Source organism: Micromys minutus (assembly GCF_963924665.1).
Source record: "Micromys minutus genome assembly, chromosome: 2".
NCBI lineage: Eukaryota > Metazoa > Chordata > Mammalia > Rodentia > Muridae > Micromys > Micromys minutus.
Window position 1 is genome coordinate 42,553 of NC_137971.1, and position 25,484 is coordinate 68,036.

The following is a 25,484-nucleotide window of genomic DNA, read 5'->3' on the forward strand; positions in this document are numbered from 1 at the left end:
GTTTTTTCATCTAGAGAATCTTAAGTAACACCGTTGATTTTTTTTCTTTGTTTGTTTTTAGTTTTTTCCCCCACCTTCCCATTTAGGAAGATGTGCTGATTAATAATAGTGCTTCACAGTATTTGTCATTTATTTCTTGCTTTTGCCCCTCAGGGTTGTCTCATACCCACTAGGTGAAAAATAGCTGCAGTTTACCAGAACCCACCATGAAGGCACAAAACAGATATCTTGTTTCCTAAAATCTCCCTTTAATTATTAATATCCTGGGGATCCTTCCACTTGAGGGCAAGATTGAGATCTCCACTGCAAGTTAAGTAATACGTAGGCTATCTTCCTCAGTTCCAGGAGGAATAAGGGCAAGTGCCTACTGGGAGGTTTCAAGCAAAGGCTGGAGTGAGGGCAGGCGGCTGAGCAGAGGAAACTGGAGTGGTGAGTCCTCCGGGGCTGGGTGGAAAGGCAGGAAGTTAGGATATTGGAAGACAGGCACAAATGCTACTAAAATGCACATCTCTGCACTTTTGGGAAAGGTTTGGTCCTGGATTGGAAGCCAGAGCGGAGAACTTCTACTCTGGATCCCTAGAGCATACACAAATCCTAAGGGCGGTGCTTGTGTGACTCAAGACTCACTGGCCAATCAGAACCCTCAGATGACCTGCCAGTCAGAAAAGGAGGCGGATCCTTCCGGGTGTCACGCTGCAAGTTCCGCTCTGTAGCTGAGCAGTCTTGAATGTTTCCGTGTTTTGTGCCTTCAACTAATTCTGCTACTGGGTATTGAGAGGAAAACTCAGGCAAGCTCAGAAGTCGCGACATGGTGAGCGCAGGGTTACTGCCCATAATGGGGAGGAGCAGGCAGCTGAGCAGCGGGAGCTGGTATGGTGGGTCCTCCATAGGGCTGAGTGGGAAGTGTCAGCCAGATGTGGCTGCCTGTGAGGTCCCTTGTGGTCCAAATCACTCGCTGGATCCTGCGGTGGCCCCTAAATAACTTCAGAATGGGGCTGTGTCTGGAGCAAAACATTTGGAGCAGGGACTTGTGTGTAGAAACATCCTTGGCAGGATGCCAAACTCGGGGAGCCATAGTTTTTCTAGTATCTTCTACAAGTTCTGCCCTTAGCATTCAATATTTAGGTGTACGATCCGTTTGGATTACGTTTGTGGAGGTTGTAAAAGAAATCTCATGTGTTGGGTAGCAAGCACTCCAATATTAAGCTGTGATATATCAGAGAAGAACCGATGGTGTAAAGGATCTACCAGTGCTTAGAGGATAGTAAGGCACACCAAGTAGAATTTAATTCAGGGAGGACTGTTTCTATAACAACCCACAGAGGAGTAGTATGCTAACCAGGCCTGTTAGAGATTAGGACGCTAGGATACACGTGTTTGTTCACCAGGACACCTCTTATTTACAACTAGCCACTAAGCTCATCCTCATATCAAAGAACTAGATTCTAACACACTGCTTAAGGGGGCATTACAGAGTCACAACCAACATTAAGGCCTGATGTGCCATGAAGGTCCAGTTCTCTTCTTGAGAAAAGCATAGCTCTGCCACACAGGCAAGACTACACCAGGTGACAACCATTTGAAAAGGAAAAACACTGTTGTGTTGAGGGCTGGCCTGATCAATCAAGGCTTTCAATGAAGTCCTCATGCATAGAGAAGGAAACCCAGTAGCATGCTTGCCAGAGTCAGTACTAGACTGAGGCCCAGACCTTGAGAGTTTTCCCTAAGGCCCTGATGTATTGAGAATAAAATAGAGCTCCTCTAAAGCAAGGGATATGCTTGTGAGAACTAGTAATGGCCTAGGTCTTTGGGAGGGCTTGCTTCACATCCTGAGAACCCAACTCTTCCCACTACATGGGGCTGTGGCTATCAGTCCTAAACTTCACTGTAGGTTTGGTCAGTGATGTTCTTGAGATACTCTGTTCCACTATGCACCATTGTTTATTAGATTCCTCCTAAGTTTGTCTTATTGTATGATAGTTTATGCTGACTTCATAGAAGTCTACCATTTTTCCATTTCCCCCTTGTTAGTAGTGTACAAGACGCTATTTTTAAGAAGCTTACTTAGCATAAGACATAACTTGTGTAAGGCCTCCTGACCCTAGCTTTTATACTTCCTACCTCCTACCTTTCCTATCTTTTTCATTTTCTGGAGTCTTTCACTTAGGACCCTGTTACTCAAGAATAACCTGCTGTTTCAGGGCACTGGTGTACTTAAGAAATAATTATGTTAATATCTTTGCTGTGTAAATCTCCCATTTAAGTGGTTAGGCTTGCAGTCCATATTAAATTGTTAAAAACATAACCTGGGCCTGAACCTAAAAGAGACTTAAGGGTGACAGCAAATGTAGAATGCAAAAGCTCTTTTCTGCTGCCTCCTCTTTGAGCATTAGCCAGCTCTGCATGCATCCCATCATTAAAGACATTTTTCTTAATTAACCTTTTGTGTGTACAGTGATTTCTTCATGGGAAGACATGTTTATTCTAGGACAGCTGCATCTTCAGCCTTTTAGAAAAATGTTTCTGAGACTCAGGTCACATTGATCCCCAATGACCTTACTTTCCTTTTGATTAAACTTCCCAGATTCATTAGTTAAAAGGCTATACCACAACAGAGTTTTAAAGTAACCCATTTGAGTCATGTATTGAATGGTCAATTGGTGGTATTACTTTTAAAATTTCATTTTCTTATGTAGCACTGCTCTAATCTCTTACTTGTTTTTATTTTCCAATGTTTCCAGTCATTAAGAATTACATTCCTTGGCCAACTGATGGCTGCCCCAAATTGAGACCTATCCTATGGGCAATAAGCAATCCCATAACACTATTAATGATACTCCGTCATGCTTGCAGACAGGAATCTAGCACAACTGTCGTGAGAGGCTCCACCCACAGCCAAACATTATATGGAGGTTGGGTGTCTTATGGAAGAGGTGAGAGAAGGATTGAGGGACCTGAAGAGGACAGGGACTCCACAGGAAGACCAACAGAGTCAACTAATATGGACTCTTAGGGGCCCCCAGAGACTGAACTTTTTCACCAAAGAAGGATCCAGGGCTGAACCTAAGCCATGTAACAGATGTGCATCTTGGTCCAACAATTGGAGCAGGGGGTAGGCATAAAGGGAGCTGTTCCTGAATCAGTTGCCTGCCTGTGGATCCTGTTCCCCTAATTGGCTTCAGTGGTGGGAGAGGATGCACCTAGTGCTGCAGTGACTTGATGTGCTGGGGATAGGGAGAAGGGGTGTAGTGGGAGAGAGGATGAAAAGGGAGGAATAGAGCGAGGATTTGCATGAGGGGGTACTGGGAGGAGAGTAACTGATATTGGGATGTAAAGTGAATTTAAAAAACCATCTTGATCAATGACATGAGACTTAGCCATCATTTTAAAGGAGGGATCTATTGATTTTGTACTTGGGCTGAAAAGAGAATTCTGTCATCTAATATGCAAGGGAAGAGTGGTCCTGTGGAAATCTTGCAGATTTTTTGGCTTTCTAACAACTCATTAAAAGGTTTTATTGGCTCTTGAAAAAGTGGCAATTACATGTCATATGCAAAATAAAAAGTTTCATTCCTTTTTCTCAAAGGCTTTATTTATTTTATTTTATTTTATTTTATTTTATTTTTTGTTTAGAGCAACATCTGAAGCTCAGCCATTCCTTATGGTATGTAGTTAAGACTTTCTTTGAACACAACTAATCTTGCCTCTGCGATTCTATGCCTGGAAGACAGTTTTGCAGCTCCTATCATACTGGCCCGGACTGGCCAGTGCAAAGGAAAAGAGATTAGTGAATGAGTGTCTTCCAACCTCCCTGGATTTTGGGGGAAATTACAAATAGTGTCTTATGTAAGAATTGAGTACACTGACCAACTTTGAAGCTGGTGTTGTCACAGCACAGAAAGGGCTGAGGAGGAAGGAAGGTAAGAACTTTTCTGCTTTGACAGTAGTATGCATTAGCTACGAATAGTTAGGTAATCAAGTTTAGATGATCAGTAAAAAGTCTAACCTGGCCATTTTTGGGAGGGTCACAGACCAAGGCAATCAAGAATCTGGAAGAGGGACTGAACTTTTCTTTCATACACATAAGCATACACATAAAATAGGGATAGACTTGTTTTCTAAAGTGCTTATGACTTATAAAGCAGTTGATGCAAAACAAGCTGCTTAGGTATATACTACAAATATACACTTTCTTTAAAAGTCTATTTTCTTGCATTTAGTTTTTAAAACTTGACATTTCCTCACACTGGTGCAGACTTGTATCCAATCATCAGTCATAGGAAACAAAATGTTTTCTAAGTGACTGTAATAGACATCCTTTTCTTTATCATAAAAGAATGAGACACTGTTAGTAGTTGTACTGGCTTGTTTTGTGTCAACTTGACACAAGTTGGAGTTATCACAGAGAAAGGAGCCTCAGTTGAGAAAATGCCTCCATGAGATCCAGCCGTAAGGCATTTTCTTAGCTAGTGATCAAGGGGGGAGGACCCAGCCCATTGTGGGTGGTGCCATCCCTGGGCTGGTAGACCTGGATTCTATAAGAAAACAAGCTGAGCAAGCCAGGGGAAGCAAACTAGTAAGCAACATCCTTCCATGGTCTCTGCATCAGCTCCTGCTTCCTGACCTGCTTGGGTTCTAGTCCTGACTTCCCTTGGTGATGGACAGCAATATGGAAGTGTAAGCTGAATAAACCTTTCCTCCCCAACTTGCTTCTTGGTCATGATGCTTGTGCAGGAATAGATACCCTGACTAAGATGGTAGTCAAAAGGGAAACATTTGTATGCTTTAAGTGAATCTCTCCAATTGGAATAGCCCTCTATCCCCAGCCCTTTTTCTATTACTGGCAAAGGAATGAACCAGAGTGCACAGGGTGAGTGCTGGTCAAGTGGTTTCTTTAATTTTTATTCTGACTATAATTCTGCAGTTCTTATTTAAAGGACAGTGTTTACTTTGTGTTTACTTTTATCAGTGGTGCCATCTATGTTGTAGGATTTTATAAATTATAATTTAATTATATTGTTGTTTCTTTGGGTTGGATTAGAGGATTCAATACAGCAGAAGAATAGCAAGTTAGAACAAAAAATGGAATGCAAGAAATAATTTTGCTGCTGGACAGAACCTTAGAATGTTTCCTTTTGGTGAAATGTGGAAACATAAGCACTTCAGATGGCAAAAGGCATGTACACAGAGCTTAATTGGCTATTCCTGTAGTGTGTTGATAGTAATGAAGACAGAAGAAATCGAAGTCATAGGATTTCAGTGGAAAATAGACTCCATGATAAATTCAGCCAGAAGTCATTTGAGTGATATTTTGGCCTAAAGTCTTTTATTCTGGCCATGTCCTGAGGATCTGAATAAGACAGAATTAAAAAGAAATGGGCTGATTTCTTAGGTGGTTTATTGAATCTGTTGGATAGTTATGACTCATTGAGGACTACAGTGAAAAAATAAAGGCAACAAGTTGGGCAGAAATAAGTGCAAAGTCTGTGGTTTATAGAGAAAAAAACACTGGGAAGTTTCAGATGGCAGCCAAATGCTGAGACAGAGACAGGAATCATCAAGGAAATTATTATCTTTAAACCGAACTAGATTCAAAGCCTAAGCCACAAGGGTAACACTCCCTCCTGCTAAGCCTTTAATCTTAATTGAAGGAGTAGGCAAAGTGATTCCTAGTCTCAGGAAGGAACTTCACATAAAATCTGGTGCAAGTGTGGTCTAAGCATGTGGGTTCCACCCCAATTTAGAAGCCAAACTTGACAGTATCTCCCATGTTGTGCTGGTTCTGGAAACAAGAAAGATGCAAAATTTTGAATTCTTCCTCTGTGGTTGCAGTTCAGCACTATTCCAGCTACCTGTGTTTGACAAAGCCAGAGAGCCCCAGTAAGGAAACATGGAGTTCACTGTATGAAGCTGTAAGGATAAAGCCTGAGTTGCATTTTGAGACCACAAGATGTTGAGATATTTAAGCTATGAGGCACCTGCTATGGAGAGCTACATATAGGGAGTGGAGGGAACCAAACTGAGAGATGTCTGAGAAATTGCAAGGTTAGGGCCATCTAAATCTTTTGAAACGGAAGCTTTATGTATCTGAGACAGAAGCACAGGATTTGGTGTTTGCCCTGTTGGGTTTCTTGTCTTGGTGCAATAATGTACTATGGATACATTATACTCTTTTGGAATGAGAAAGGGTATTCTGTGTCATTGTATGTTGGAAAGATGTAATTGTAAAATCTGATTTTACAAGATATGGTGATCAAGAGATTGCCTTGAGTGTCAAAAGAGTCTCTGGGCATTTGAACGGCATGTTTGCAGGTTGTTGTAAACTATTAGGATCATTGAGGTGACTATGAGCCTATAGTTAGCAGGTCTAGAGTGTAGTTGATTGAATCCAAAAGCTCCTAGGTAGGGTGATGGCTTTGAATACTTGTCTCACCCTTTTGGCATTCTTTGGGAATGGATATGGAAGCTTTTCTAGGAGAAGCCTTTCTAGATTCCTTATTGGAGATGGGATGTGAGTGTCTATAGATTCCCCAGCACAGTAAAGGCTTCTGAGTTCTTTCTATCTTTTTTGTTTGTTTGATTAATTTTTTCAGGGGAGTCAGAGTCTTAATATGTACGTCTTACTATCCTAGAACTTAAAGCATAGACCAGGATGGTATCCAACTAAGTTAGGTACACCTACCTCTGCCTCCTGAATATTGGGATTAAAGGCATAAGCAAGTACACTAGTTTGCTCATCATTTTTGTTGTTAGTGGTTGTTCATACACTTTCTCTGATTTGTGCTCAGTACTGTTCTGTTTGCACCCCCCTCCGTGTGTGTGTGTGTGTGTGTGTGTGTGTGTGTGTGTGTGTGTGTGTGTGAAGTGGTATTTCATTTGCAAGGCCATATCTTATTCAAAAGGCACAGAGATGAACCTCATTATTCAGTTTCCCTATAAAATGATTTGGTTAACATTAGAACTTCTGTGTCAGGAAATAAGTGGAGGACACACTGGAATTATATGAATATATCGTCAGTGAAGCATACATTTACTGATGTTGGTATCATGCCTTCTGTTCTACGCGTGTATGGGATATTTTAGGATGGAGTGACCTATGATGAAGTGCATGTAAACTTCACTCAGGAAGAATGGGCTTTGCTGGATCGTTCCCAGAAGAGTCTCTACAGAGATGTGATGCTGGAGACCTACAAGAACCTCACTGCTATAGGTAAAATATTGAATTTTCTTTGTTATTGATGATCTGTAATTTCAGTTGAGAATCAGGAAGAATGAGAAGAATAAATCAGCCATAGTTCTAAGGTTCATTGAATATAGTAATTTGAATTTTGCCTAATTTCCAATAATATATCATACATTTTCTGGTACTATATTTTTAGGCTACAGTTGGGAAGACCATAATATTGAAGAACATTGTCAAAGTTCTAGAAGACATGGAAGGTAATTTTCATGTGCAAGCTGAAAGAATTTTAATGTGTCCTGGAAGTTTTAAAGAAAAGCAACAGTGTGAAAAAGCACTGCTTTAAGTGTAGTGATAATTATTAAATGTAGTACAACTAATTTAGACTATCCCCAACTAGCTTACAACTCAGACTATGATTATCTTATTTGGCTTTGACAATTACTGGGGTGTAACCCTAATCTACTATTTTAACTGCTGGCCTAGCTACCTCCCCGGCTGTGTACCCCAGACTCTCCCCTCATGGCTGCTTTCTTCTCTCTTCTCATACTTCCTCCATTTTCATCTCTCCTCCCCCAACCAGGTCACTCCAAACCTACCTACATCCAATCCATCCAGTAACTGGCTGTAGCCAATTTTCTTTAACCAATAGTTTTAAATCAGGGAATAAAGTTTGCACAACAAAAGCTTATAAATCTATGAAATCACTCATAGGCCTAGACCTTCAGATACAGAATTTAACATTACAATACATAGCTACAGACCAAACCTCAACAATTCACCTTTTTTGTCTAAATAAAAAGGCTCCTTTAAAAATAATAATAAACAACGCACCCTAATAATAATTATAAAATTGAATTATTAAGTAAAAGTGATATTTTAAAAATTGTGTCTGTATTTGGCAATTTAGGAGAAAGTATTTTATTATCTATTTTATTCTGGTGAGTTTAGAGTTTTGTATGTAAATTGGTTTTTATCCTAACTTGTATAACTCTCCTAAAGTTACCTTGGTGGACCTAGAACCTACTTTTAAATCTTGAACAACTTAAATTTACAATCATGCTATGACTATTTAATTTTTAACCCCACTAGAGATTTGAGAAGGAATAAACATTGAGTATCCAGAAGTGTAGGGATGCAGATTTCAAAAATCATAGAAATGACAGAGATAGCTTACTGCTTAGACATGCCCCAATATTTTTATAATACTTACAAAATATTGCTCTGTCTTGTCAGAGCATAGCAGTCAACTATCTTGCACCTATATAGCCTTTTTGGACAGTATCTTGTCTGCAGATACATTTAGGGCATTTCTTGCCCAGTAGCTAACTTGCCACAATTGAAGTAATTCCACATGGATGTATTGTTGATGTTCATTGTCAATTTTGAAGTGGATATTGTCAAGAACAGGTATGTCTCATAGTTAAAAGGTCTTTTGATAATAAAATAACATAAAATGTCATATTTTGTGGATCCCCCAGTGCTTAAAAAGACCACTTATTTATTTATAGCATATTTGAACTAGCAAAGAATGCCTGTCTCCAGGTATTTGTTATCTGTACAGTCCAGGATATATATATTACTCTTGTGTATCTAATACCACTATGCGTTTGATTGGCTGTTAACTTACATTATTTAATTATCCTAAACAGTTTGTAATAGCAGCTATTCAAAGGACTGGGATTAAAATATATTTTTAAATGAGTTGTATAGGCACAATGCTTATCTAAAAATAACAAAATTAATCTTAAATTTTGTATCACTATATGAAGATTTATATCAATGAAAACCTTAAATCAGGGGCTAGAGAGATGGCTCAGTGGATTGAGCACTGACTGCTCTTCTAAAGGTCCTGAGTTCAAATCCCAACAACCATCTGTAATGACATCTGATGCCCTCTTCTGGTGTGTCTGAAGACAGCTACAATGTACTCATATATATTAAATAAATACATTTTAAAGAGAAAAAAGAAAACCTTAAATCTGTATATATAAAAATATACAAAAATTTATACCAGTGTAACAAAATATAACCTTATTTTTGTATTAATATATAAAATTTTGTATCAATGTAAGATTATGGCTATAAAATGTCTTTTAGTTTGAGAGTAGGTTTAATAATCTATTTCTATTTAAGTTTTCATATTTTTATATCAACTCTCATTCTTTTACCTAGGAAAGAAAGAAACATATAAATCCCTGAGTCTAAGCTTCCTATTTTGTCTCCTCCTTTTCTAAAAGCACAAGTATTTATAATCATCTCTTAAAATAACAATATATCTATAATTTATAAAATGACCAAAACCATCTACCCCAACTTAAGGGATTAGGATGATAGTCTTTTTAGTGATTGTTTTTTTTTTTTTTTGTTTGTTTGTTTTTGTTTTTGTTGATTTGAGGTGAAGAAATTTTTGTTTGAGGGACCAAAAGAGAGTTGGAAAAATGGTTAAGTCAAAATAAAGCTAGCTGGCATTTTGTGCTGTCCAATCTTCATGTGTTGAGAAATTTTAGGGCTTACCTGAAGTCCTGACTTGAATGGTGTGAAAGGCTGGATGAACCAAAGTCATCTGGGATCAGTAATCTTTTCTGAAATTGTTTTGGAAGCAAGTCTTTAGAGGAAACAGCTTTGATGCAGTTGAGATAGGATTAAGCAGGGAGGTAGACAGCACATGTCACTATCTCAGCATCCCCAAGGGTGAATTTTGTCAGGGTTGCCCACTTGGTCTTTTATTTTGTAATATACCAACCTTACAACCAATGTCTAGTTTTATAAAGATATTTGTATAAAATGTGCAAGGTGCACAGATTAGTTAAGGATTAATCTTTTTGAGAAGGTGGAAACAATTATCTTTTTATAAATTAGTTTAATCAATAACCAAATGTTACTGTAGAGAGATCAGCAAATTATATTACCTGTCCTCAGGGCATTTTCCACTATGAAATCTGATCCTTATTATTTTAGAAGGAGCCTAAAGCCTTTGTTGTTTATTTGTTTGTTTGTTAAGACAAATATAGATCCTTTTTCCTAAAATGACATCAATTTGGTTCAGTAACCTAAAGGCATCCAAAATACAGACTGGAGCTGGAGAGAGCTCAGTGATTAAGAGCAGTGACTGCTCTTCCACAGGTCAATAGTTCAAATCCTAGCAACTACATGGTGACTCACAACCACCTGTAGTAAGATCTGATGCCCTCTTCTGGTGTGTCAGAAAACAGCTACAGTGTACTTATATATAATAAATAAATTTTAAAAAGCAGCCTCTTTTTTATTTAGGTCTTCTCTACTTTGACGTCTGTCATAGAGAATTTGTAATACCAATATAACCACTGAATTTATAGCCACCTTTATTTTGATAATTAAAACAATTTTAAACTATTATTATTATTTATTGAGATAGGGGTTTGTAAGTGTGTGCGTGTGTGCATGTGTGTGTGTGTGTGTGTGTGTGTGTGTGTGTGTGTGTGTACCCGGAACTCACCTGTATTTGTTTGTAGATTAAGTTAGCCTGACTCACAAGAAATCTAACTATTCTTGCTTTTGTCTCATAAACATTGAGATCAAAGACCTGGATTTATTTATTTATCCATGTATGCTTAAAAGCATTTATATTAATTTTCACTTATTTCTCCCTTCTTTGAAGATTAATAATTAATTTTTCTATTGATGACCCCAAGTTATTACTGTGTTTTATTTGGGCTGCTCTTAACTCTAATTGACCAGGCTTCAGGGCCACATTTTTATGACTTGCCTAACCCATGGAAGCTTTTCCTCCATTCACCTTCTCCCCCTCATGGTTCTTCTTTGATCCCCAAGCCAGGGAACACTAAATCCTTGGGTCTACATGCAGACTCTCTTGTGTCTGGGACAACCAGATCTTGAGGAACCAGTATTAGCATTAGAATACAAGTTGTATCAGGCCAATTCTAATATCATAAAGGTTAAGATTTCTGTCCAGCTCATGTGCTGTTTAAGGCTTATTAGGAATAACAAAAGTTATATGTCTTTTATCCCTGAATTGAATGATCAAGGCAGGATAGAAACCCCAGATTGAAATAAAAAATTTCTACAACAATTATATTCTCACAGAACTGTGTACCTCAATGTTTGATATCTTATGTATTTGCAAGGCATTTCTCAAAGAATGAAGGAAAAAAAACGCCTTAACGGAATCATAACCCCAGTAGAACTACGCCGTATAACTTCCAATCTGTTTAGTCTTATACCACTTAGATATTGCAAAAGAATACATACTGAATAGGTGATAGTCTACAATCTTCTGATAAGCAAATAATCCATAGTAAAGGTAGATTTACTCATATACTTGTAGTAACATTGCTAAGTTTGATGAGAGGGGCAATGTATGTGAGTTAAGAATGTTGTGGGGAAACCTTACTACCATACCATATGTCAAACTATGTGAATACAGTATGGAACCCTTTCATTTGTTACTCTTCTTTAAATAGGATTATCATATGTTACAATGGATATAAGCCATGTGAACATAGGGCTATTGAAAGAAATGATACCTCTCTCCCAGAACAATTAGAAGATATATAGTAGTATCCAATATTAGTAGACTTTCTGAATGTAATACAAGTTTGCAATTAACTGGTTTTTGTTAAGGCCTAGGTAAAATATTAAGGCCTAGGTGGAATGTTAAGGCCTAAGTAACCATTACATATGCTATTGCTAATGTTATAAGGAAATTTCTTGGGGTTTTGTTGTTATTGTTGTTTTTGTTTGCTAGTTTTTTGTTTTTTCTGGTGTCACTGAGAAACTTTCTCATGTCCAGGTTGATTGCATGCTCTGTTATATTCTGTGCTCTTGGAAACCAATCACAAGAGAAGTCAGTTAGAACTGCTTTGTATAAGCTTGGACCAAACCAACCACCCCGCAACACTTCCTGCATCTGTGTATAAGCATTTATGGTATTTGTCTTTATAAGCTGTCCCTGGGATGGACCCCAACATAAGAGAAACACCTGCATCTATTATAATACTTTCATTCTGAGTAGGTGTTGAGTAAAGTTTAAGTTCCCAAGACCTCCCTAGGAACTGAGATCCTACTTGGCAGAAAGAGACATGTATGTGCGTAACTGACCTCCTGATAGGCAAGTTAAGACATGAATGTTAGACAAGATAAGCCCAATCTTGTTAGACAAATTAAGACATGAATGTTACACAAGGCCATTCTCTTGGCATAGTTGAATTCCCCAACCAATGGGAGCAGGATAAAGTACAACAAAGACATGTTCCTAAGGAAATCCCTTATTCCTAAATCTTGACTGAAATACTTTGGCACAGATGTTTATAGATCTCAGGCTTTAAAAAACCCTGTAAGATCTTAATTCAGTATCATGCATGGTTCAGCTCCTGAGTCTGAACTGTGGCTGTGACCAATCAGTCCTGGGGTGAATCAATAAACTATCCCAATCTGACTGAGATTGGTGCTCATGTGGTTTGCGAGGCAACCCATGGACCCCACCTGTTTTCTAACTTTATTGGGAATAGCTACAAACTCACAGTGCAAAAAAATTCCTATAGGTGCTACAAATGTAGAAATTCTTCTGTTTGTCTTATTTTACTTTGCAAATGTTGTATAGAAAAAATTATGAATGAAATAAGTGTGGTAAAGCTCTGAGTTCTTCCAGTTCTCTTCAAATATGTGGAAAATTTTATATAGAAAAATAATACTATAAATATGAGCCATGTAATAAATACTTTTACCATTATAGGTATCTTCAAAAATGTAAAACAACTCATAATGAAGGGGAACACCATGAGCATAAAAAAGGGATTAAGATGTGACTCCTCTTTACAATTAGACCAAATTGTAAAATTTATTTATACATATAAAACAATTGATTAGTGTAATAAATGTGGTAAAGCTTTCACATCTGCCAATTATCTTCACAGGCATGAAAGAAGCCATCCTGGAAAGAAACCCTCTGAATATACTCAGTGTGGTAAAGCTTTTGCATATCAGAATCATCCTCAAAGGCATGAAAGAATTCATACTGGAGAGAAACCCTATGATGTTATTCAGTGTGATGAAGCCTTAGTGTGCCACAGTAATCTCCTAGTACATAAAAGAACACATACTGGAGTGAAACCCTATGAATGCAACCATTGTGGTAAAGCCTTTGCATATCCCAGTAATCTTCAAAGGCATGAAAGAATTCATACAGGAGAGAAACCTTATGAATGTAATCAATGTGGTAAAGCCTTTGTAACTCACAGTGATCTCCAAATACATAAAAGAACACATACTGGAGAGAAGCCCTATGGATGTAATCAATGTGGTAAAGCCTTTGCATATCACAGTAATCTTCAAAGGCATGAAAGAATTCATACAGGAGAGAAACCCTATGAATGTAATCAATGTGGTAAAGCCTTTGCATGGCACAGAAATCTTCAAAGGCATGAAAGAATTCATACAGGAGAGAAACCCTATGAATGTAACCAATGTGGTAAAGCCTTTGCATGGCACAGTCATCTTCAAAGACATGAAGTAATTCATACAGGAGAGAAACCTTATGAATGTAATCAATGTGGTAAAGCCTTTGCACATAACAGTAATCTCCACATACATAAAAGAAAACATGCTGGAGAAAAACCTTATGAATGTAATCACTGTGGTAAAGCCTTTCCTTCTCATAATCTTCTTCATATACATAAAAGAACACATACTGGAGAGAAACCCTATGAATGTAATCAATGTGGTAAAGCCTTTGCATATCACAGTTATCTTCAAATGCATGAAAGAATTCATACAGGAGAGAAACCTTATGAATGTAACCATTGTGGTAAAGCCTTTTCACAGCACAGTAGTCTCCGAGTACATAAAAGAACACACACTGGAGAGAAACCCTATGAATGTAGCCAATGTGGTGAAACCTTTGCATATCACAGTCATTTTCAAATACATAAGACAACACATACTGGAGAGAAACCCTTTCAATGTAACCAATGTGGTAAAGCCTTTGTATATAACAATCATCTCCTAGTACATAAAAGAATACATACTGGAGAGAAACCCTATGAATGTAACCATTGTGGTAAAGCCTTTTCACAACGCAGTAGTCTTCGTGTACATAAAAGAACACATACCGGGGAGAAACCCTATAAGTGTAATGAATGTGGTAAAGCCTTTGCATGTAACAGTCATCTTCAAAGGCATAAAAGAATTCATACAGGAGAGAAACCTCATGAATGTAATCAATGTGGTAAAGCTTTTGCACGTCACAGTACTCTACAAGTACATAAAAGAAAACATGCTGGAGAAAAACCTTATGAATGTAATCACTGTGGTAAAGCCTTTCCTTCTCATAATCTTCTTCATATACATAAAAGAACACATACTGGAGAGAAACCCTATGAATGTAATCAATGTGGTAAAACCTTTGCATATCATAGTCATCTTCAAGTACATGGAAGAATTCATACAGGAGAGAAACCTTATGAATGTAATCAATGCAGTAAAGCCTTTGCATGTCACAGAAATCTCCGAATACATAAAAGAAAACATACTGGAGAGAAACCCTATGGATGTAACCATTCTGGTAAAGCCTTTTCACAACATACCAGTCTTCAGGTACGTAAAAGAACACATACTGAAAAGAAATCATACTAAAAGGAAACCTTGTGAGTGTATTTAATATGGTGAAGCCTTTGCACATTTCTATAGTCTTCATCATCATGAAAGAATTTGTACTGGAGAGAAACTTTATGAATGTATTTAGTATGGTGAAGCCTTTGCACACTACTATAGTCTTCATCATTATTAACGTATTCATACTGCTTAGAAATTCTATGAATGTAAACAATGTAGTTATGGGGTCCTTTGTGTTATGAGTTCTGCTGCGATCCAGTTCAACTCAAACTCAGGTCAATGGAAATGACAAGAATTTATTGTCATCAAGCTGCTACTGATTGATTGGAGCCACAGAAAATACTTGGAAGCTGAATAGCAAGAAGCAGAGAGTGGGAACTAGAAATGGTGTATTCAAGTGACATATTTTTTCCAGCAGACCAGCATTTTCTAAATCTTCCCAAATACTAACTGAAAAGGATTGTTTTTTTTTTTTTTTTTTTTTTTTTTTTTTTTCCTGAGTTCAAGCCTATGTGCTGGCTTTCTGTTATATGAGCCAATTCATGATGAAGAAAAACTCTGTAGGTAAGCCTCAACACCTGAGTTATAGGAATGAATACTTTTCATATTCATGAAAAATTTTCACAAGTAAATATATGTGATCTCAGTGTGTCTTCATGATGTATGTTTTTCTGTGTGTCTGTGTGTGCATATGCATGCTTGTACCCAAGAATATTAGACCCTTAGATCTTGTAGCAGGAATTACAGAAAGTTGTAAAACAAAAAACCAAGAAAAAAAAAAAAAAAAAAAAACCTGACCTTAATCCTAGGAATTAGCTTGTCTTCACTACACAGCCATGTCTAGCACTGTAAATCGTTTAAAGCCTGTATATATCATCTTGATGTCAGAAAGTAGGAACTCAAACAATAGAAAAACACTATTCATGTAAATGATTTGATAAAGACGTTAAACATCATAGTTGTCTTTAGTTTCAAGAAAAAAAATCCTGTCTCATTATTTTTCATAATAGCTTTGGAGGTAGGATATTATTTACTATGTTCACTCAAATGTAATGAAGGAGATAATGAATGATGGTTGTGGTTTGTATTTTGAAATATTTGGAGTAGGTTTTGGAATTTGCGGTATATGGTGTTTTGAGTATGCTTGGCTCATGGGAAGTAGCCCTGTTAGGAGGCATGGCACTGTTGGAATAAGTGTGGTTTGTTGGAGAAAGTGCATCACTGTGGGCATGGGCTTTGAAGTTCTACCCAGTATGGAACTATGTTTAACTAATGTATTATTATAACCTGACTTTTGCTTTCATTTGAACATAAGGAGATATGATTGTGTGTCAAATTGACATGGGATGACTCAAGCTTTTGATCTGGATCTTTAGGCGGGTGGTCCTGGGTTTGATAAGAAAGCAGACTAAACAAGCCATGTAAAGCAAGTCAGTAAGCAACACTCCTCCATGCATAGGCTTTGTCAGCTCCTGCCTTCAGGTTCCTGCCCTTTTTGAATTCTTATCCTGACTTCCTTCTTCATCACTGTTCCAAATTAGTCACACTGAATAAGTATATTAATGTGTTTTTAATAATTTGCTTCTTTATCCTTTTCTGTTGTTTTCTTTTTTTAATTTTAAAGAATAGACTCACTATGAATCTTTGGCTGGTGTGGAACGCAGTATATAGACTAGGCTGTCCTTGGACATCAGAGGGATCTGCCCTCTTTGCCTCCTGAGTGTCTGCAAAATAGGTATATCACAGCTAGAAAATTTAGTTCTTTTAATTGGCTTATTTAGGATGAGTGACAGAGTCTGGCTTGTTAGGGTGACTGGTCTTAACTCCAGTAACAGGAGAAGACTTCCATCAAATCTAGCCTTAAACTCCACTGTCTTCCATTGAGTCTATTAACTCATCAAAGGACTAGGGCAGAGTTCTGTCCATATTCTACAGGTAGTGAAAGCCAGGCTCACAGAGATAAGTAGTTTTGCAATATAGTTAAGTGTAACTGCTCATCTTACTCAACCCATCATTGTCATGACTCAGTAAATGAAGTTGAATTTACCTAAGGCAGGCACAGTAGCACAGGCCTATAATCATGGTGGTTAGAAAATGGGGCAGGAGTCTAAGGATTTCAAAGTCATCCAAGGTAAGAATGGTCAGTGGAGTGTGATGGGAGGTCCATGAATCAAAGGGAGGCCAATGTTCATAGAGTTCCCTGCATCTCCAGAACTGCAGGGCCATGGCATCAGCAAGGCCCTGTTAGCTGAGGTATTTACCACCCCGTGGTTTGTATTCTAGATACTGTTCACTATCCAAGGCTGCCTAGGTCACTTTGGGGTCAGATTTCTGTTGCTCATTAAAGAGAGGAATTCTGTCTCTTTAATGGGAGAATTAGCCTCAGGCAAGAATGAGTTCCCCATTGCATATTCAATGCAAAGTGTTCATCCCCCAAACCATAAACACACAACCAACAGAAATGGACTCAGCAGGTTTTATTCATATATTAGCGCATACTTAAAAGGAAGAAATTGGAAAGAGATGGAGAAAAGACAAGGAAGGGGGAAAGTGGTGTAATATATTTTATATAAAAATGTATAAAAATAAATTTTAAATTAAAGTGGCTAGAGACATAGGACAGCATTTAAGAGCACTGGCCGTTGTTACAGAGGATGCAGGTTTCATCCCCAGAAACCACCTGGTAGCATCCCAAGTGATCTGATGCCCCTTCTGGAATCTGCAGGTACTGCACATAGACATGCCAGCAAAACACCCATATATAAAAATGAAGCTTGAATGGATTTCTCTAAAATGATGTTTTAGTTCTGAGACAGACAGCACTAAGAGCTACTTTAAATGAACTCCTTTTAGTCCTACATGAAGACAGCTGTGGCCTTCCTCTGAGCCAGTCTGCTCAGAGGCAAAAACAGCCTTATTCTGAGTTTAGACTCGCTGAGTATAACCATTCATCTAAGAACTGCAACCACAGTGCTGTTAGATCATTTTTTCTTGATGTTTTCTGTACTTGAGTTCTTTGTTCTTTGTATGTATTTTTAAATCTACCTTTTGATCATACATTATCATTTAGAAGATAGATTTCCTCTGTAAATCAATATCTGCCTCGGTGGTTAGATTGTCCCTATTTAACTTGTCTAAAGTATACCCTGAGGCCTGACCCTAAAAGAGACTTAAGGATGACAGTATATGTGGAATGCAAAAATATGTTCTCAGCTGGCTCCTCTTTGAGCATTAGACAGAGCTGACTGTATGCTTTCTGCCAAGGATCAGCCTCTGCTAGGTCTGGGTTCCTAAGAGAAGGGGTATCTTGGAACATTAAAAAACAAACAACTCAGAAGTCAGATCATGAGTCCAAGCTGGTGGCCTATATATTCTGTTCAAGATGGCTCCCTAGGCAGCTCTCTGTAGATAGCTCTTGGCTCTATAGTCTGCTTGAGACAGGTTTTCAGTCTTCTCTCTCTCTCTCTCTCTCTCTCTCTCTCTCTCTCTCTCTCTCTCTCTCTCTCTCTCTCTCTCTCTCTCTCTCTCACACACACACACACACACACACACACTCTCTCTCTCTCTCTCACTCTGTGTGTATGTGTTATGCTCTGCTCTAGACATCCTTTTATTGTTATTCTTTAAAATTCTGTGGTTGACACAGCTCTCCCTGCTAGTAAAAATGCTAAAAGCTCTTTCTGACCAAAGTCAGAAAAGCTGCTATTAAAAAAAAATTCTTGAATCTTCTGACCAAATCAGAAATCCTGTTAGAAAAATCCTAAAAGTAATTTTTGGGTTTTCTGCTCAAAATCAGAAAGCCAGAAAACACACTAAAAGAGCTGTATTAGCTAAATAAATCATGAGATTTCTGACATCCTGCTAGAAAAATTTCTAAAAGAGTTATGTTCCATCTTCATGGATTTTCTGACCAAAATTAGAAATCCTATTAGAAAAAAAATTGAAGAGCTGCATTCACTCTCCAGAGATCTTCAGACAGCTCAGCTCTCACTAGAGAAAATTCTAAAGAATTGGTATCATTTTCTGCTAACTCATCTTATGTAAACCAAAAGCCCAGTTTTTAATTTACAATGCCAATTCAGTTTTTTTATTCCAGGTTTTCTCTAGACCATCCCATAAATCAGCACTCCATGACACTTAACCCCCTCGACACTTAGTAAGGGACAGCAAGCACAAGCACAGACAATAAGGTAGCTGAGTGGGACCTCATTGTGGAATTGCCATTTTCACCATGCCTGTGCCTGGATTCAATGTGTCTCAGGCTGACCTTGAACTCAGGAATTGGCCTGTCTTTGTATCTGACAAGTTGCCTCATTAATACAGCTGCCTTTGTTTCCTTAGATTTGTGAAGCCCATCATATAATTCATACTGCATCTTTATATTTTGCACAGTCAAGAAAGTATATATTTTCTAACTCATTTTTTTAAGAATTCTTTTGCTTAAGGACTGTCCTGAAGGTCCCAACATTTACCATTTTGCTAAAGACATAAACACACCCTCGACTCCTGGACTTGTGCTGTTTCTAATTATCATGAAGTCATTAACATTAACATGGAGGACATTTCTCGGAGAAACATGAAAATAGGTACATTATTACACAAACTAACCTTACACCCACAATAGCCATCAACACTCATGGAGCCCATGCCTACTGGCCCTATCCCATGGACAGAACCACGTTATTCCACCTCTACCAAGGCCATGCTGAACCAAACAGCTATCACTGAAGGAACCTTTTTTTAAATTAATCTCTTAAGTATGTGGAGTGATAGCAACCTGAGAAGAGATAATAATTTTAGAATAGCTGTACCTCCAGTTGTTTAGAAAAATGTTTCTGAGATAAGCTCTTCTATGTTTGACTTGGGTGGCCTTGATCCCAGGTTTTTGCTCTCCTCTTAATTAAACTAACTAAATTCTCCACATAGGACTGTGTTGGTTTGGTGTGGTTTGTCCAGGCAGAAGCTGAGAATTTTAATAGAACAACAGGACAGGGGTCAGGGTCAAGAGAAAAGGAGAAAAGAGAGAAGGAAGGGATGTTCAGTCTTTTATGGGGGTAGTGACTTCATTTGCTCCCAGGTGAAGGTGGGCTTCTGAACCAGTGTATCCTGGGAATGCTTGGCTGTTTCCATGGTGATGGATGTACCAGGTCCCTGTCACCTATGGGTGGTGCCATCGCTGGGAGTAGGAGCTGTCCTAATGCCAACAGCATGTGGAGCATGGCTTCTGTCTTTAGACCAGAATTGGAGAACTAGCTTATTATGTACGTCACAAGGAGAAATAGAGTAGCCAATCAACTTCTGGAGTCACCATTATGAAAAAGGACCTGACTGTGGCAGGGTGAGTGATTTTGTAATTTGCCAGCATGTATTTATTCATGTCAAGTGAATGAAGACAGACCAGATTAGTGGGTGTACAATTTGGGGACTTAAGCTTTATCCAAAGAATATTGAATTTCCAACTAGGTAACTATCTTTTGCAGATATGTCTAATCCACTTACACAATTAAGTCAGCTCAGCAGGTTGAGACATAGCCATTGGCTATAGCTGTGTGTGCCGAGTTACAGATCTCAGCAGCTAATATAGCACATTGCAGCAAGATCAAACAGTATCATAAATCATAAGTAACAGGGCACTTCTTGGCAGAGGGAATTTTCTTTTCATTTAAAAGTGAATTAAAAACTCAATTATTGATTTCACTTTTAAAATTTGACTTTCTCTAAGTGTATCACTTCTCTAATCTCTTGTTTTTCCTTCCCCAATATTTCCAGGTCATTAAGAATTTCTTTCCATTTTTCTCAAGTGCTGTTGATTATTTCTGTTCAGAGCAATGTTTCCAGTAGCTGAGGCTTGCTTCATGCTATATAATTGATAATTGCTTTGAGCACCCAATCCTGCCTCTGCTGGTCAGTGCTGGAAACAGCCTTGCAACTCTTTCAGGCTAGTCTTGACTGGTCAGTGAAAAGGAACAATAAAACAATGAATGAGTGTCCTCTTACCTCTCTGGCTTTTATTGGGTCTTAAAATGAAGAGGGGCATGCACAAGAAATGAGTTCTATGACCGATTTTGAACCTGGGTTAGTCATAGTACAAAAAGGGATGGGCAAGAAGGAGAGGGTGAAAGCTTTCTTGACAGTGGTTGATATTAGCAAGGAGTAGTGAGGCAATCAATTTTAGATGATCAATAAGTGTCCTGGTTGACCATCTCTTGGGTACACAGAACAGGCAATCAAGAATCTGGATAAAAAACTGAACTTTCTGTGAAACCAAATTACTGTAGTTATACTAGTTTAACCAGATAAAAAACTGAACTTACTGTGAAACCAAATTACTGTAGTTACACTAGATTAACCAAAATGATGTAGCCCTGTCTAAGGACTGTTACTTTCAGGTTTAAGAAGGGAAAACTTAAACCTGAGGGAAAAGGTGTAAGCAATATTTGGCATACTCTAATACAAGTCCCTAGTCTCTGGAGCACATGGTCATAAAACCTGGTCCAACTTCTTACAACATTTTTTAAAAATTATAATTACATCATTTCTGCCATCTCTTTCCTGCATTCTGAGATTGGTAAATAAAGTTCCCCACAGCCTGTAGCTGGGCAGAAAAGAGGTAGGTGGGGCTTGGTTCCTAGGCTTAGTGTCTGAGGAAAGAGAGGAGGAGGAAGGCCCCATGGGGTAGGTGGATTATGAGTGCATGGCCATGAGAGCTGGCTGGCCTGGGAGTAGGAGTGGAACACAGCAGGTGATAGTTTGGGATTATTGACAGGGAAGTAGACAAAATAGCATAGAGGACTGGTATAGGCTTAACTCTAGTGCTTTAAGGATTGTAAATATAAAGGCTTTTGTGTCTTTTTTTTTTTTTTTTTTTTTTTTTTTTTTTTTGGAGACTATATGATCTAAGTGGGATAAGAAACTGCCAAATAATATTTACCACAACAAGATGGCTGTAGTAACAACAAGATTGTTTGTATCCAATGATTGAGAAAGAACAGACTGCAGAAGGTTCTCAGTAGTCATGGCTCTGGTTCTTCCTAGAAACGGTCATACTGTTTTCAGACACCTTTTAAAGGAGATGAGGGAGGGAATTCCTCAGTAACCTCTCATTAGCACTAGAGTTGAAAGGCAGGGGTGATGCTAACTGTGGTGGTGCCTGCCTATAATCTCAGCACTCAAGAGACAAGGCAGAAAGATCATGAGTTCAAGACCCATCTCAGCTACATGATAAATTTGAGGGTAGCCTGAGCTAAATAAAACCCTGTCTCACCTCCACCCCAAAATATTTCATCAGCAAGAATATAGAAAAATTTTTATGAATGCATACATATATACATATTCCTTTCTAAATGTTTTTATTATCTATAAAAGTATTGGGAAAACAGGGAGAATCCCTTATAAAATATTAAAATAAATCTCTGTGGTAGGGAATCAGTTTTTTTTAGCTTTTGGCTTTTCTCTTTTGCATCTGTATTTTGTCATTTTCTGTATCAAACATGAATTGCTTGTGTAGCTTAATCAAAACCTAAAGATGTGACAAATAGTGGCCATAATATGTATAATTTCATTCTAATTTCTATGAATTAAAAAAAAAGCTAATACACATTTATAGCCAAGCTGCAGAGGTCACACATGGATATGAAGAGTCTCTAGGAGGAGAAGGACAAGAAAATTTCTAGTACTAGAGATATCCCTATTTCTGGAACAATAACATAGAATTGACTCACTGTGTTGGTCTTGAGATCATTCCATCATGCTCATGGCCATCTGAACTGTTTGCTACTGCTGCTGCCTTTGTCCTCGCTTGTTGGTGGCTAACAACAACCCAAGGAAAAATGAGACCCATGTCAAAGGCTGGAAAGGGAATCATTTCACTAACTATCACTCTTAGTGGCCCACTAGGCAAAATTGTTTCCTTTTCTTGATATAAGTTTTAGTTTCAGATTTGAGCTTTCCTACCAGTAACTATACAGCAAATATTCAGACTTCCCAGTGGCCAATTTCAGCATCTAATGTCCTTAAACAAACAGGATAAGAAAGGAATAACAGTGTTAGAAAGGGTGATTGATTCATATTACCATGGAGGAAATTAAATTGCTTCTTAAAATGGAGGCAAGACGGCTTATGTATGGATTGTGGATGGCTTAGCAGTCATTTTCAACCTTTCTAAGGCTAGAATTCTTTAATACAATTCCTCATGTTATGGTGACCCCCAAAGCATAAAATGATTTTGCTGCTACTTCCTAAGTGTAATATTGCAACTGTGATGAATTGTAATGTATATATTTGATATGCAGATATTCTAAGGCAACAACGTGTGAAAGGGATTTAGATCCCCAAAGGGGTTGTGACCCACAGGTTGAGAACTAGTGGTTTATGGCATCTCTTAAAACTGCAATGTCTTGTGATTAAAGGTAATGGGAACCTACAACAGCCTTATCTTCACAGGATGACAAAGGGCACAGAACCATCACAAATGAAGTTATGTGAAGTGGAAGTTTCTGGGTATGTCAGGTGATGCAGACTCCTGTGGTACTTTGCTGATGCAGACTCACATGGTGTTTTGCTGAGGCAAGACCCATGAGAAGATATACATGGTTGGAAAGAGTATAAATGGGATTCAATGGACAGTGAGGGTGTGCTTGCATAACTAGCTTTGCAATGCTTCACTGGTCTTGAGTTTTTGTTGATCTTTTTTTCATTGAGAGACATGGCATTGAACTTCCTGCATCCTGGCTGGTCCTGGTCACTTCAGCTGATTTGTGCTGATTCGGTGGAGGCCTGGCTGTTTTTGCTGAATCATGCCACTGCTGCTGATTTGTGTTTGGTATCCTAACACTACTGAACTAGACTGCTGGTATCCTGACAATGGAAATTGGAATTGCCCCAAAGAACTAAAAAAACAACAAAAACCTTTATGAGACTGTTACTGTATGGGTACATGGAGTTTGAGTTAATCTAACCTTTGTTATTAGGTCATAGAAACTGATATTTGGCTCCAGAATTAACTTTCATGATTTGAATGTGAAATGTCCTCCATAGTTCATGTTCTTGAACACTGAATCCCAAGCTAGACATGTTGTTTTGCAGTTTGTATAGCCATTAGGAAATGGAGCCTTCTTTGAGAAATGGATTGCTATAGAGTATTTAAATTTTATACCTGTTGGAAATTCCTATTTGTTCTGATTCCTGAATTTTGACCCAATTCTCAAACTAGACTCCCCATACTCCCCAAATCTTTCCCATCATAATAAAGTATTTCCCCTAGAACTATAGCTATAATATACCTTTCATTTTTTACATCAAGTATCAGATATTTTGTTGTTGCAAAGAAGACAGTTGCTCAAACTTTTTCATGTTCCCTTGTAAAAGTATATTTTTCTGTCACCATTTTTTTTTTTACTCTAAGTGTCATGATCCATACACAAAGTTTCCATTGTATATTCAGCCAAGCCACTGCCAGGTAGCAGCTTATATCCAACTATTTAGCTTCATGGTTCCCGTTGAATTGTCCTTAGACATTTGTGACCTGCAATGTGGGTGCTAGGAATAAAACCTGGGACTTCAGGAAAAGTGGCCAGTGATCTTAACCAATGAGAATCTCTCTAGCCCCTCTAATCCACTTTTAGTAAAGTGAACTTGAATACCATACACAGTAGATGGAAAATAAGTAGAACATTGGGCGACCCTTTGAGAAATCTGGTCTAAAGAGAAGCTATGTATGTTGTTCCTGACAGAGCTGGAGGAGTTGGAATACCTACGACCTTTGGAGTCCAGGTAATTTCATCATTATTTCTAGATGCTGCACAAGGAGATTCAAGATTAGATGTTTTCTCTGCTGAATTTTTGTCTTGCTTTGGTCTGTTCATTCCTTGTTATGCTCTTGTTCGTTCTTGTTATGCTCTGATTCTTCTTCCCTCTTTCTCCTCCTCTTCCTGGACTAGAAATGTTCATTCTGTGGCATTATATGTCAGTAACAGAACAGTTTTGCTTATGGATAAGGTCAGGTAAAAAGTAGTTATCACTAAGAGTTGAAGAAACATGGTGGTTAAATGGTGTCTTAGTCAGGGTGTCTGTTCCTACACAAACACCTAGACCAAGAAGCAAGTTGGGGAGAAAAAAGGTTTATTCAGCTTACACTTCCCCATTGCTGTTTATCACCAAAGGAAGTCAGGACTAGAACCCAAGCAGGTCAGGAAGGAGCTGATGCAGAGGCCATGGAGGGATGTTGCTTACTGGCTTACTTCCCCAGCCTTGCTCAGCTGGCTTTCTTCTAGAGCCCAAGACTACCAGCCCAGGGATGGCACCACCCACAATGGGCTGGGCCCTTCCCCCTTGATCACTAGTTGAGGAAATAAATGCCTTACAACTGGATCTCAAGGAGGCATTTTTCTCAACTGAGGCTCCTTTCTCTGTGATAACTCCAGCTTGTGTCAAGATGACACAAAACCAGCCAATAAATATGGAAAAGGCAACAGAGTCATATTTGAATACTTGCAAAATAAGTTTTATGGTTCTCATATTTTATGTGTATGGTATTTTCTTTTATGCATCTCCTTGTATTCCACTCATGAATGTTAGTCAAGGAAGGCAGAAGAAAGTGTTAGTTACCCTTGGAACAAGAGTTAGAGATAGTAGTAAGCTTTCATATGTACTCAGAATGGAACCTGGGTGCTTTGGATGAAACTTCAGTCTTCTT

General features: G+C 38.2%; 1 protein-coding gene across 3 annotated transcripts; it reads left to right on the forward strand.

The window, feature by feature from the left end:
* Positions 1–706: 706 nt before the first annotated feature.
* On the forward strand, positions 707–15,354 carry LOC308417907 (zinc finger protein 431-like; the record flags this gene model as incomplete). 3 transcript variants are annotated; one of them, XM_080913215.1, is made up of 5 exons in its annotated part: positions 707–811; positions 3,634–3,920; positions 7,084–7,210; positions 7,380–7,440; positions 13,096–15,354. In XM_080913215.1, exons 3-5 carry the CDS (start codon positions 7,177–7,179, stop codon positions 14,810–14,812), a joined length of 1,812 nt encoding a protein of 603 aa, XP_080769341.1. In that variant the 5' UTR covers positions 707–811; positions 3,634–3,920; positions 7,084–7,176. The 3 variants fall into 3 exon arrangements, with proteins under 3 accessions (XP_080769341.1, XP_080769340.1, XP_080769342.1); XM_080913214.1 differs by lacking the exon at positions 3,634–3,920 and having other exon boundaries at positions 713–811; XM_080913216.1 differs by lacking the exons at positions 3,634–3,920; positions 13,096–15,354 and having other exon boundaries at positions 713–811; positions 7,380–7,444.
* Positions 15,355–25,484: the final 10,130 nt, after the last annotated feature.